Source organism: Equus asinus, chromosome 13 (assembly GCF_041296235.1).
Source record: "Equus asinus isolate D_3611 breed Donkey chromosome 13, EquAss-T2T_v2, whole genome shotgun sequence".
NCBI classification, from domain to species: domain Eukaryota; kingdom Metazoa; phylum Chordata; class Mammalia; order Perissodactyla; family Equidae; genus Equus; species Equus asinus.
Window position 1 is genome coordinate 2,454,954 of NC_091802.1, and position 13,685 is coordinate 2,468,638.

General features: G+C 61.2%; 1 protein-coding gene across 15 annotated transcripts in view; it reads left to right on the plus strand.

Annotated features, from left to right (window-relative positions):
• The first annotated feature begins 65 nt into the window (after positions 1–65).
• The window catches only part of MYO15A (myosin XVA), a 63,236-nt gene continuing 49,616 nt past the window's right edge, over positions 66–13,685 (plus strand). For all 15 annotated transcript variants that reach the window (XR_011493538.1, XR_011493537.1, XR_011493539.1 and 12 more), the window contains exon 1: positions 66–12,782. Coding sequence is in view for 11 of the 15 variants with exons in the window: in XM_070482253.1 (XP_070338354.1) it covers positions 9,183–12,782 (3,600 nt within the window). In the remaining 4 variants the exon portion in view is untranslated. The remainder of the gene's footprint in view (positions 12,783–13,685) is intronic.

The following is a 13,685-nucleotide window of genomic DNA, read 5'->3' on the forward strand; positions in this document are numbered from 1 at the left end:
GTGATCAGAGAGTGGGTAGAGCCTGGGCCCTGGGGGAGCAAGCCCAAGTCTGGGGTGCAAGGGAGAATGTGGGGTGTTCCAGGGTGGGCTCTGCCCTGCAGAGTTGGCCAGGGGCTCTAGGCCCCAAACGTGGCCCCTCCTGAAGCCAGGCCTGGCTGCCGAGCTGGGCAGCCTCCCTAGAAGGCCCACGGAACCCTTGGGGCAGCAGGGCGGCCAGGGATGTCTCCTGTTCCTCAGAAGCTGGGGTGGAGAAGCCTCGGGGTGGTGCCAGAGGGTGGCGCAGGGGTCCCTGAGCCCCACTGGCTGCAGCGTGTTCTCCAGGGCAGCAGCCTGCCCTGGGCCGCCCAGCTCGTAAGTGCAGAGCCAGGTCTGAACCATCGTCTGAGGCTTCGGGGCAGCGGTGGGGCTTCCTGCTGGAGGCGCACCTTTAGGGGTGAATGGTAACGAGTTTGTGAGGCTGCCAGGCACTGGGCCAGCGGGAGGGACAGAGGGCTCCCCTGGGGGTCTTCAGGCCGGGCTGGAGTATGGAGCAGGCCCACTGCAGCTTCCCAGGCTGCTCCCGGCTCCTCTGTCAGCTGCTCAGGCTCCTTTCTGCAGACAAAACAGGAATAATAGACATCATTAAATATACATGAGGCCCCAGGCGGTTGGCGTGGTGGGCTGGGCCTCCTGTCCCCACACCTGGAACTGCTCTGCTAGGCCAGCCGCACTCCTGGGGCCAGCCACAGGACCCCCATTAGGCAGCATGCAGGAAGGGAGCAGGCCACGGGACTCAGGTAAGGGCCCTGGGCCTTTGGGGTCTGTCACTAGCCCCCTAGGTTTCAGGGGGGAAGCGGGGAGAGAGCAGTAGCAGAACTGGGGCTTTGCCCCTAACTCATTGTGAGGTTGTTTTATCAGCCTCAGTTTCTTCACCTGTAAAATGGGCACGAGGATGCCCATGAAATGGCCCTCTCGGCAATGGTGGAATGCCAAGACAGGTATGTGCTCAGTGGCTTACCTCAGCCCCCCTCCCCACTGCCATGAGGCCTAGCCATGAGGTCCTAAGTGAGGGTGTCTACCTGGGGAATGGTCACTGCCACTTCCTTCCTTATAGTAGGAAAGGGCCCTGTGTTCACAGGGCTTCAGATCCAGGCCTATTCTGCCCCGCAAGCTGGCTGGGAAAGGGTGGTAGATGAGGCCGGAGGTCTGGGCGTCCTCAGGCAGTGCAGGCTCGGGGCAGGCAGCATCACGGGTTCCAGCCACCGAGCCACCATGTTGCTCACTGTGGAGGCTTGTTTCCTGGGCCCGGTCTGTCTCTGTGTTGAGTCCTTGGTTCTCTGGATCTGTGGTTGCCGTGGTTACACTATCTAGGCCTGCATGCGATCCAGAGGAGCCTCCAGCTGTGCAGGCCCAGGTCAGCGTGAACTGGCTGCTCGCGGTGCCTCGTGCCGGGGGAGGAGTCCTTGGGGCTGGAGAAGCCCCCTAAGTACCCACAAAGGTCCCTGCCCCACCCCACCAGGGTGAACTCCAGGGTTGGGCCAACTTGTTCCCATCACTCACCCTCCGTGGGTCTTCTGTGCAGGGAGCCTCTGGCCAGGGTGACCCAAAGGCCCTTCCTGCTCAGACAGCCTGTTGTCTTGTGGGTAACACCCACATACATCCTCAGCCAGGCCCAGACCGTGGGCCACAGGGCTGCACTCCCAGAGCGCCCAGCCTGCGGCTTTGCAAGACTTGGGTGCAGAAGGGTCCCGGGTGTGAGTGTTCATCCATGTCCGTGTGTTCATCTCCATGTCCCTTCCTCTCCAGTGTAGATTCCTCAGTTCCTCATTTCAGAAACCTCCTTTGGCAAGAAACTCTACGCTCCTCTGTCCCCCTCAAGATCCTATCTGGCCTGGCCCCAGGGGGGACTTGCCCCCCGCCCCTCAGTGGTCAAGCGTCTCCCCACAGCACTGTCTCCTCAGCAGCTCTTCTAAACCTGCTCTGCTCCCTGGAACCGTGGCTAGAAACCTCATCTTCTCCAGACACCTCACACTTACCTGCACCCCTGCTCCCTCCGCAGTGGAGAGGCCATGTCCAGCCCGCCTCCCCCAGGGCCTTCACACTCCATGAGGAGTCAACATCCCTGCTTCTCAATATCCACCCCTCTCTCTCTCCCCCACTCTATCCATCCATCCATCCATCCACCCATCCATCCATCTCTCCTGGATCTGTCCCACTGATCAGCCCACTAATCTGTATGAGCTTGCTCAGGCTGCCATAACAAAGTACCACAGACTGAGTGGCGTAAACAACAAACATTTATTTCCTCACAGTCTGGAGGCTGGCAGTCCCAGATCACAGTGCGAGCAGGGCTGGTTTCTCCTGAGGCCTGCCTCCTTGGCTTGCAGCCTCCTTGCTGCCTCCCTCATTGAAAAAACTACGAGCCCCCGGATGCTTCATTCCCTTGGCCACTTCCTTTTCATGATTTAGCTTCTCCAAGTCCACCCCCCGTGTCAATTCCCTCTCCTTCCTCACCCATCAGCCCTCGCCAACATGCTGCCAAAACAGCCCCTGCCACGGCCTGATGCCAACACTGCTACCCAGCAACCACTTCTAACCGCGCACCGGGCCCAGCAAGCTCGCGCAGCCGGCGCAGCCCCTCCTTGCAAAGCTCCTCCTCGCCTCCTTCCTGCACAGTCACTAAGGGCCGGAGTCGGAGGCTCCCCCTTCTCGCTCTGTCCCTCTCCTAGACAGGCTCACCCCTGCCTCTGTCTCACCTGACCTGTGTGTCTAAACAGCGTCCTTCACTCTCCACCTGATGTCCCACAATCACCCCAAACCCTCCGTCTCCGGACCAAACCTGTCAGATTCCCACCTCACCCCATCTCAGAGAATGAGTCCCCCATTTGTCCTGCTGCACCAAGCCAACCCCAGGGCCCCCCATGCAGCCCCTCACCCAGTGTGCCCACTGCACTCCATCACAGCTGTCCGGGGCCAAGCTGCTGTCCTCACTCTCCCTGCCTCTACTGTGTACCCCTCCCCATCCTTCTCGACACGGTGGCCCAAGCGCTTTCCTCCAGACCACTTTCCAAGAAGCAACGTGACGCAGTGGTTGAGAGCACCAGATGCTCGAGCTTGCACCCAGTTTCAAGCTGTTTGGCCTCAGGCAGTGTACGAGATAGACCTCACTGGGCCTGTTTGCCCATCTGTGAAGTTGGAAGGATAATAGTACCCACTTCCCAAGGTTGTAGTGAGGGTTGAATGAGTCCTGCGTGGCCTGGTAGTTCTCAGCACGCCTCATCCCTCCTTCGCTGTGGGCTCTCTGCTGACGGAGCCCTTCATCTATAAAATGGGAAGAGCACCTCCCACCTTATATATTGTGAATCTAGTGAGATATTATAGGAAAGCATTCAGGACCAGGCCTGGCACTTAGTGAAACTTGGCAATGTTGGTTATTGTTATTATTTTCAAAATGCACATCTAGTCGCAGCACTTCTGACAGCTTAAAACCCTGCCATTGCTCCCCACTACCTTAGGGATGGAGACCAAAATCCTGCCCCAACCTCTACAGTCTCATGGGGCTGGTCCCTCCTGCCATCCTGGCAGTTTCTCATTCCATATGCCCCGTATCACTCTGCCCTTCTCACCATTTGGCCTTGGCAGGTGCTGTTCCATCTGCCTGGAACACTGTTCCCTCTTCCATTTGATTAGCTCCCTCTCATTCTTCAGATCGCAGCTCAGTGTCACCATCTCAGGGCAAACTCCTAGACTTTCAATGCAGTGTTCACCCACCTGGGTTGTGGCCTGGCCTTCACAGCTCTTGTCATGGCCGCATTAGTGTGGCCCTTTGCTTAACGTCTGTGTCCCCATGCCATGGGGAGCTAGCTCCATGAGGGCAGAGACCATGCTGGTCAGCTCGACTCTGTGACCCTCCAGAAGCCAGCACAGTGCCTGGCACATAGTAGGTACACAACCAATATTGAGGAATGAGGGAATACATGAGAGACTTGTTCCCCGACACCCCCTATGTGCCTGTTGCAGAGACTGGGGATCCGAAACCCACCAGAGAAAGGGTAACCCTGGTCGACTGGAGATACTGTCCCCACAGTCTGGGGAAAGCCTGGGCCCCAGAGCCCAGAAAGGGTCATGTGAGCAGGCCCTGCTGCCAGCAATCACCCAGACCTTCACAGAGCAGACCGGAGCAGTGACCTGTAATAACAATGATAATAATAACAGCAGTTTATTCCAGGCCAGGCACTGCCTGGCTCTATTTGTCTCATTTAGTGCTTCCGTCAGCCAGGAGCAGGAGGTGCTCTTAGTGCCCACACTTATAGTTGAGGGGATCCGAGTGCAGGAGCTGCATGACATGCTGGGGTCAGAGCTTTGAGTCACTCGGCTCCTGCTCCTCTGGGCTCCTTCTCTGAGCATGTGGGCCCTCCTATGGCCGGGTTCACCTGTCAGAACTTCAGTCTCTTCATCTGGACAATGGGGCTTTGGAGCCCAAGGATGCCTACCAAGGACCCCCAACTTGGGGCAGGCAGAGGGTGTGGCTCTGGGAGGTGTCTTTGAGCTCAAACCCTCCCTGCCACCGCCTCCTGCCCCTGTTTCCTCAAATGTCACATGGACCTGGGGCGAGGGTTTGGACTCTGCCATCTCAGGTCCTGACATTCTTTCGGGAGCTCCTCGAAAGGGGTATTTCTGCTCACTGTCTCCAATTCCTTTTTTTCCCATTTTCTCTTTCTAAATGTTCCTTTTTTTTTGCTTGAATCAGAAGTACATTCACATGGTTCAGATAGCAAACTGATATAGAAAGGTTTACAGCGAAATAACCATTTTCATCAATTTCCTGTGTATCTTTTCCAGTATTTCTACACGTAAAAGCAAATATGAAGTTATATTCTATGTCCCCCTCCCCCTTATTACAAGGGGAATGGCCTGGGCGCATGCTATAGACAACACTGCTCTACACCCTGCTCTGCTCATTGGCATCTCCTAGGGATCAGTCCCTGTCAGGGCACAGAGCTCTTCCACGCTCTTTGTTTATAGCTGTGTAGTACTCCATCATGGAATGGACCATAGTGTACATAGCAATGAGTAGCTTGGTGTCTATGCCCTTCCGTGTGCACAAGGGGCTCTGTAAGATAGAGTCCCAGCAGTGGGCTCCTCCCTCCTCCCTCTCTCTTCCTCCCTTTTTTTTTTTTTTTTTTTGAGGAAGATTAGTCCTGAGCTAACAGCTGCTGCCAATCCTCCTCTTTTTGCTGAGGAAGGTTGGCCCTGAGCTAACATCTGTGCCCATCTTCCTCTATTTTATACTGGGACGCCCACCACAGCATGGCTTGCCAAGCGGTGCCATGTCCGCACCCGGGATCCGAACCGGTGAACCCCGGGCCGCCAAAGCGGAACATGCACACTTAACCGCTGCGCCACCAGGCTGGCCCCTCTTCCTTCCTTTTTTGTAAGAGCTTTATTGAGATATAATCCACACACCATAGGGTTCACCTGCTAACGTGTGTACAATGCAGTAGGTCCTGGTATGTTCACAGGCATGCATACCCTGTGACCACCACAGTCCTTTCTTCCTTGAACCCTCTCCCAGCAGGCTGTAACTGCCCTTGCACCCACCACTCCAGCGGGACCACCCTTGTAGCTCTACGCAGCTGCATCCAGTGGTCAGCTCTCTGTCCTCAACTAACCTGACCCATGTGCCTGTTTGCTGCAGCTGCCCTGCCCTCCTCCTCAGCCACTCGCCACCTCCTTGTCCCCAGACAGTGCAGCCCCAGGGCTCATTCCTTGGGTGTCTCCTCCATCTGTACTCTCTCCCTGATGTCATCCTCCAGAACTGTGGCTTCAACACCACCTACATGCCACTGCCTCCCTAACTGATGTCGTCAGCCCCGATCTCCACGATGTACCCACCCCCCAACTCCCCGGCAAAGCCCAACGGACATCTGAAACCAACACGTCCAAAGCTGATGCCTGGCCTTTCCTCCGCTACCGGCTCTGCCCACAGCCTTCCTCTTCTCAGCTAACGGCCTCTCCTCCTCCCCCTTGTGCAGTAAGGAAAACTGGGAAGTGCTCGTGACTTGCCTGTAAATCCTGTTGGCTCTACCTGCAAAATATACCAGCACTCCACCATCCCTCTCCACCTCCACTGGTGCCGCTCACCAGACCACCATGGAGATTCCATACTAGCCTCCTGCTCTTGGACTCACCCCTTGCAGTTTGTCTTTCCCGAAGCAGCCAGGGGGATCCTGTGAAGACTGAGGACCAATCCCATCCCTTCTCTCCCAAAACTCTCTCATGGCTCTGACCTGACTCGTGGTCAAAGCTGAGTTGTCACCCCTGACCTCTGACTTCACCTCCCACCTTCGCCCCTCACTGCACTCCGGTCACCCCAGCCTCACTGTTCCTCCAGCACATCTGGACCCTCGTGCTTCCCCCAAGGCTCCCTCCCTCTCCTCCTGCAGCTCTCAGCCCCAGTGTCACTTCCCAGTGTTGCCTTCCCCAGGCCCCATTAAACGTCGCACACACCCGACTTCTCAGTGCCCCTCCCCTGCTTCATTGCAATCTATAGCGCTTATCACCATCTGACCAATTCTATCTTTTACTTATTTGCTTTTTTTGTTGACAGTGCTCCCATGAGGCATTGTGTGTCAGCCCCGCAAGGGCAGGGTTTTATCTGGCTCCTCCTCAGTTCTGTTCTCAGTGCTCAGACAGTGCCTGGTGCATGGCAGGCTTTCAACAAACCCTTCTGAGTGAGTGAATGAAGGAACAAGCAAATCCATGCTGGCTACAGAGCCCTGAGGGGCGGGGCCCAGGCTGACTGAGGAATCCAGGTGGGGGTCCCAAGCAGGCACCCGACCCGGGCACCTCCATCGGCATGTCAGGGATGAGTGCCGTGGAGGCCTTGCTGAGTGTCTGGCTTGCCCAGTGGCTCATGCAGGGCCCTCAGCCCCAGGACTCCCAGAAGGCCTGAGGCTCTGGGGTCAGCTTGGTTAAGGCCCCACGTGCACCCAGTGTCCTGAGCTGCCCTCCTCCAGTATGGCAGCCCAAGCACCAGGAGCCTAGCGGGCAGGAGGGCCTAGGAAGGAAGGTGGCTCCGGACCCACCCAGGCATGCGGCTGAGCCGGGTTCCGCACTCCCAAGCTGGGTGACTTTGAGCAAGTCACTTCACGTCTCTGACTTTGTTTCCTCATCTGGAGAACGGGGATGATAGTCCTCACTCCACAGGCCTGTTGTGTGAATCTCATGAGATACGAGTGGCTGAGGCCTCAATTTGAAACAGGCTCCAGGAGGGGAAGGAGTAGGTGTCGGCATCTCTGGGCTCAGAAAGAATGAACCCCCTGCCCTTTGTTTTCCCTCAGGTGGACAGCAGCCACAGCCTAGAACAAGGTGGGAGAGTGGGCAGTGTAGGAGGCAATGGGGAGAGTAGACGTGCCCTCAAGACCCCACACTGCAGGAGGCCCAGTTCCTGCATGCCCCCCAGAAGCTCCCTGATTGCTCTGGTGTCCATCAAGCGCCCCTTCCACTCCCTGGGGGTCACTGCAGCAGGCACCACCAGGCCCTGGCACAAAACCCCCAGAACTGTGTCACCTGACTGGCTCTCAGTCAGAGACAAGAGGAGGAAAGAGAAAAGGCAGAGCAGGTGAGGAAAGGGAGAGAGGCCGATGGGGAGGAGACTGCACCTTTGCCGCTCAGCTCCTCGCCCCTCGTCTGAGTAGGGCTTCTCACTGTCTCCATTTCCCAGCTGAGGAAGCTGAGGCTCTGAAGCCACCTGAGGGCGTGGAGTTGGCAAGTGGCAGAACCAGGACGGAAGCCTCTCTGCTCGCAGGTCTCCCATGCAAAAGCTTCAATGACCAAAGAATTCACTTTAGGACTTGAAAACTAAACAGAAGCTCAGTGAGCGAAGAGCCTGACATCAGTTGGAGACCTGCCTCCAACCACCCTGGGCCATGTATGTCCTGATCCTTGACGCTGGGGCAAAGAGGGGAGGGAAGGTTCCGAGGCCTCAGGTCCCAGAGCTGCGCCCTACCCCCTTCGGCCAACAAGCCACAGCCCCTACCTCTCACAGTGCAGATTCTCAAAAGTGGACTGGCCACCGGCCAGACAGTGCGCACATGGCCTTGGGTCAAGTGTTCACCCGGGAGCAATGAGCTGCAGCCAGAGAGGGCAGGGTCCACATGCCCACTGCCTTCTCAGCAAGGGCAGAAACTGGGAGGAGGGCCAGGGCCACATGTGGCATCTCCAGCCACTGAGGCCACCCAGCAGCTTCATCAGGTCTTGCTTCCTCCTTGTTAAGGAGACAGAGCATGGCTTGTCACTCCCATCCTACAGCTGAGGAAACAGGCCCAGAGAGGACAAAAGGCTTTCCTGAGGCCACACAGCCAGTCAGTGGCAGAGCTGGGGATCACAGCCAGGCCTGACCCACCCTCTGTTTCTACTCCCCTAGCCCCCCCACATGCAGCCTCACAGGGCGCTGCTGGAGTTCCACTGAGACGACCCCATCTTACCCCGCCTTCTGAGCCCGCAGCCTGGCTCTCCCCAATGCATTATTCAGGCTCCTGAGAGCAAGCCAGCTCCAGTTACACTGACCACAGCCCTGGGCACCTGCCCTGCCCACTCACATCCTCCCTTGCCCAAGACCTAGAGGGTCCCAGTCTCCCCTCCAAGGCAACTTGGTGGGTTTGGAACCTCCCTCCCTGGCTCAGGAGGCGCAGCTCCTTCCACCCAGTGCAGACATGCTGGGTGGTTCAGGGCAGCCGGCTCCCCTCTCTGGGGCTCAGTGTCTTCTTCTGTGAGGTGGCAATGACCTAGCCTCTCACTTCAGTGGGCTGAGCTAGCTGAGGTACAGGGAGGGCCTGACCCATGTCAGCACAGTCATCTTCCTGGCGACTGTAAGGCCAAGATGGTCCCCCAGCACAGGCCGCGGCCATGATTCGGCTGCTCTGGGTAACAACATCCACACACTTTCCACCACGGCTCAAGGGTGAAACCCAAGGCGGCGTCTGGAGGAGATGAATTATGGATCTGGCCTCTTGGAATCCTGGTCCCGGCCAGAAGAAGCTTGACTGTCCCTCCTCAGGCTACCCAGGCCAGTCCCAGCTGCTCTGAGCAGAAGGAGGCTGCCTGTCCAGCCACGGGCAGGAGACTCGGCAGGTCCCCGTGTCTCCAAGAGCCTGAGCTTGTGACACCGGCCCCAGCCCAGTGGGGAGCAGACAGCCACCATGGCAAAGGAGGAAGAAGATGAGAAGAAAGCCAAGAAAGGGAAGAAGGGGAAGAAGGCGCCGGAGCCGGAGAAGCCCAAACGGAGCTTGAAGGGGACGTCGCGGCTGTTCATGGGCTTCCGCGACCGCACGCCCAAGATCTCCAAGAAGGGCCAATTCCGCAGCGCGTCGGCCTTCTTCTGGGGCCTCCACAAGGGCCCTCAGAAGACCAAACGCAAGAAGAAGGCGCGCACCGTGCTCAAGTCGACGTCGAAGCTCATGACACAGATGCGCATGGGCAAGAAGAAGCGCGCGATGAAGGGCAAGAAGCCATCCTTCATGGTGATCCGCTTCCCCGGGAGGCGCGGCTACGGCCGCCTACGGCCGCGCGCCCAGTCGCTCAGCAAGGCGTCCACAGCCATCAACTGGCTCACCAAGAAGTTCCTCATCAAGAAGGCCGAGGAGTCCGGCAGCGAGCAGGCCACGCTGGACGCCTGGCTGAACCGCTCCGGCTCCCGCACGGGCTCCCGCAAGCTGCCCTTCCCGTCGGGCGCCGAGATCCTGCGGCACGGAGGCCGCCTCCGGAGGTTCCCCCGCAGCCGCAGCATCTACGCGTCGGGCGAGCCCGTGGGCTTCCTGCCCTTTGAGGACGAGGCCCCGTTCCGGCCCTCGGGCTCCCGCAAGTCGCTGTACGGGCTCGAGGGCTTCCAAGACCTGGGCGAGTATTATGACTACCACCGCGAGGGCGACGACTACTACGACCAGCAGTCGCTCTACCAGTACGCGGAGGAGCAGGGGCCCTACCTGGCCGGCCATGACCCCTACGGCCCGGCCTGGCCGCCCTACGGAGACCACCCCTACGGGTACCCACCCGAGGACACCTACGGCTACTACCACCCGGACTATTATGGGGGCTCCTACCACCCCACATATACCTATGGCTACGGCTACGACGATTACGAGCCCCCCTACGCGCCCCCGTCGGGGTACGCATCTCCCTACAGCTACTACGACAGCTCAGAGAGCCAGACGTACCCGCACGGCTACTACCTGGATCCTTACGCACCTTATGAGGCGCCATACCCGCCCTATGACCTCGCCTATGACCTGCCGTACGACGGACCCTACTTCAATCCCTACCGGGTGCCCTATGGCGCCCCTTATGGCGCCCCCTACGCCGAAGGCATCTATGGTGATGGGGACCAGGCCATCTACCCCCCCGCAGAGCCCTATCTTTACCCGGAGGAGTCGGCCTTCGCGTACCCGTGGCTGCCGCCGCCCATCCTGTCGCCCCACAACCCTTACGCCCACCCCATGGATGACATCGCGGAGCTGGAGGAGCCGGAGGAGGCGGGCGGGGAGCGGCCGAGCACCTCCTTCCGCCTGCCCAGCGCCGCCTTCTTCGAGCAGCAAGGCATGGACAAGCCTGCCAGGTCCAAGCTGTCCCTCATCCGCAGGTTCCGCCTCTTCCCGCGGCCCCAGGTGAAGCTGTTTGGGAAGGAGAAGTTGGAGGTGCCCCTGCCCCCCTCCCTGGACATCCCTCTGCCTTTGGGGGATGCCGATGAAGACGAGGAAGAGGAGGAGGTGCCCCCGGTGCCATACGCTCACCCCTTCTGGGGCTTCCTCACCCCGCGCCAGCGCAACCTCCAGCGCGCCCTGTCGGCCTTCGGTGCCCACCGGGGCCTGGGCTTCAGCCCCGAGCTGGGCCGCCCCCCGCCTCGCCCGGCCACCTCGCTGGCGCGGTTCCTCAAAAAGACGCTGTCGGAGAAGAAGCCCCCCTCGCGGCTCAGGGCCAGCCAGAAGGCCCGGCTGGGAGGCCCAGCGGTCAGGGAGGCGGCCTACAAGCGCTTCGGCTACAAGCTGGCCGGCATGGACGCGGAGCGGCCCGGCACGCCCATCGTGCTGCGGCGGGCCCAGGCGCGGGCTCGCAACAACAACAACTCCCACCGCGCGCCCGCGCCCGCGCCGCCCTCCCGCTGGGGCGCGCTCGGCTCCCCGCCGGCCCCCCGCCGGCCCCCCAGCCCCGGCCCGCCGCCCGCCCCGGCCTTCGCCCCGGCCCTCTCGGGCCTGCCCCGGCCCGCCTCGCCCTACGGCTCCCTGCGCCGGCACCCGCCGCCCTGGGCCGCCCCCGCTCACGTGCCCCACATCCCCCAGGCAAGTTGGTGGGCCTTCGTGGAGCCCCCTCCGGGCAGCTCCGAGGCCCCCCCCGACCTAATGCCCTTCCCCGGCCCCCGGCCCTCCTTCAGGGGCTCCCGCGGGCGAGGGGCGGCCTTCGGCTTCCCGGGGCCGTCCCCGCGGGCGTCGCGGAGGAGGGCCTGGCCGCCCCTGCCCTCGCCCCAGCCCTCGCTCAGGAGCCTGCCCGGCCCGGGCTACCGCTCGCCCGTGGCGCCCGCGTCCCCCCAGCCGTCCGTCCGCGCCGCCCTCTTCCAGCCGCCCTTCTCGCCGCCGCCCTTCTCGCCGCCGCCCCGCCGTCTCCGCTCGTGGCGGGAGCCCGCGTCCCCGCGCCGCGCCTCTGGGCGCCTGGGCCCCCAGCGCTCGCCCGCCCTGGGCGCCCCGCGGCCGCCCTCGCCGCCCCCTCTGCTGGGCTACAGCCCGCGGCGCCGCTCCCTCCACCTGCCCTCGTGCCTCCCGCACATGTGGCGCCGCCTCAGCGAACCGCCCACCGGGGCCGTGAAGCCCAGGGTGCGCCAGCCCTTCCACCGGCCTCCCAGCGCAGGGTCTTGGTCAGCCGCTGCGGCAGCCCCTGAGCTCCGGGAGAGCCCGCGGGAGCCCGAGGACTCGGAGACGCCCTGGATGGTGCCCCCGCTGGCCCCCAGCTGGGACGTGGACATGCCTCCCACCCAGCGCCCACCCTCGCCCTGGCCAGGAGGGGTGGGCAGTCGGTGCGGCTTTTCCAGCCCACACCCTGTACCCAAAAACCCCTTCCTCCAGCACGTGGGACCTGAGCCCTCCCTTGCCCCCCAGCTGGAGGGCCCAGCCTCTGACTCAACCAGTGTCTTCCTGGGTAGACACTGCGACCCTGGGTCTGGACAGCTGGCCAAATCGGCTGGCCCGCCCCCTAACAAGCCTGGAGAAGAGGCCACCCCCCGGGACTCCCAGCCGCCAGCAGAGACTGAGCCCTTGACCTTGACACCCTCCAAGGATTCCTCTCCAGAGCAGAAGACACTAAGGCTTAGTCTCTCCCACCCACTGGCCGCTTGTGACAGGAAGAGGGCCACGTGGCCACCATGGCGCCGCTGGGGTACACTGCCCAGCATCCCAGCCCCCTTGGTGTCCACTGGGGCCTCAGGGCCCCTGCCCAAGGTGGGTGAGCGGTGCCAGGCAGGCCCTGGGCGTTTTGCCGTGGTCATGCCTCAGGTTCAAAAGCTGAGCTCTTTCCAGCGACTTGGTCTTGCCACCATGCAGCCCCCCAGCAAGCCAGCCCAGGACCCAGAGCCCCGCCCCAAACCAAGAGCCTGGAGTCTGCTCTGGTCACACCTCTGGCTGCCAGTGGAGGCCCACCAACCCTGGCCACGGGTACACACCCGCCACCTGTCCTGCTGTTCCCCTGGCCCTGGAGCTGCCTACCTGCCCCATGGGGGCCCCTGGGAAGAGGTTGGCCCCAAAAGCTGGTGGAAAAAGGTATGGAGTCACAGGTTAGAGGGAGGGCTTGGGGGTTCTGTTCTGGGAAGCAGGGCAGAAGTCAGCCTCAGGACCTCAGTGAGCTGCTGCCTGCTTGGGCCTCAGTCTTCTCATCTGTAGCTTGGGGAGGACAGGCTCAGGCTCCCAGAGCCTCTGGAGGATTGAACAAGGGGATGCCCAGCACAGGCAGGCACAGGACAGCGAAGCCAGAAAGTCCCCCCGCGTCACTTTGAGGACGGGCTTTTCTCCCAGCCCGGGCTCTGCGCAGCCCTGTCCTGTTCCAGGCTGGATGGCATGTCCATCCCCAGCTGCCCCTCTGAGGTTTTGGCTGAGTATAACGCTGCAGTAGTTGCCTGTGCACCCTGTCCCACCCCCACATTTATGTCCATGCTGTTCCTCTTGCCTCCTACTGACCCTCCCCCAAATTGGAGTCTTCTCTCTCTTTGAGGTTCCTGCTTAAGGGCAGTCCCCTTGGCTGTAGGATTCTGGACTGAGGGTGAGGGGCTCAGAAACCAAACTTCCAGCCTCTGCATTGCACAATGGGGAAACCGAGGCCCAGGAGGTCACACAGGGGATCAAGGCTGAGCCAGCAGTTTTTCTGTGGCCCATTGTGGGATGCAGGGCAGGCAGCTTGTCTGAGGGGTGCCAAACCTGTGCCTGGCTGCCACAGTCGTGGTGGAACACGAGCTTGATGCCGAGTGGCCCTCAGCGGAGGGGGGTGGTCACCGGAGCCTCCCCCGGGATGCCAGGAGTGGGCGGGGCATGCAGGGGCGGCAGGCATTTCTCAGCCTCTGCAGAAGTGCCCCTGGGAGCGGGCAGCCAACCGGCCTGGCAATGGCGACCGGGGCAGCCTGGCTGCTGGGGGGGCCCTGGCCCCGGCGGCGGGTGCCCCGTGCGGTGTGG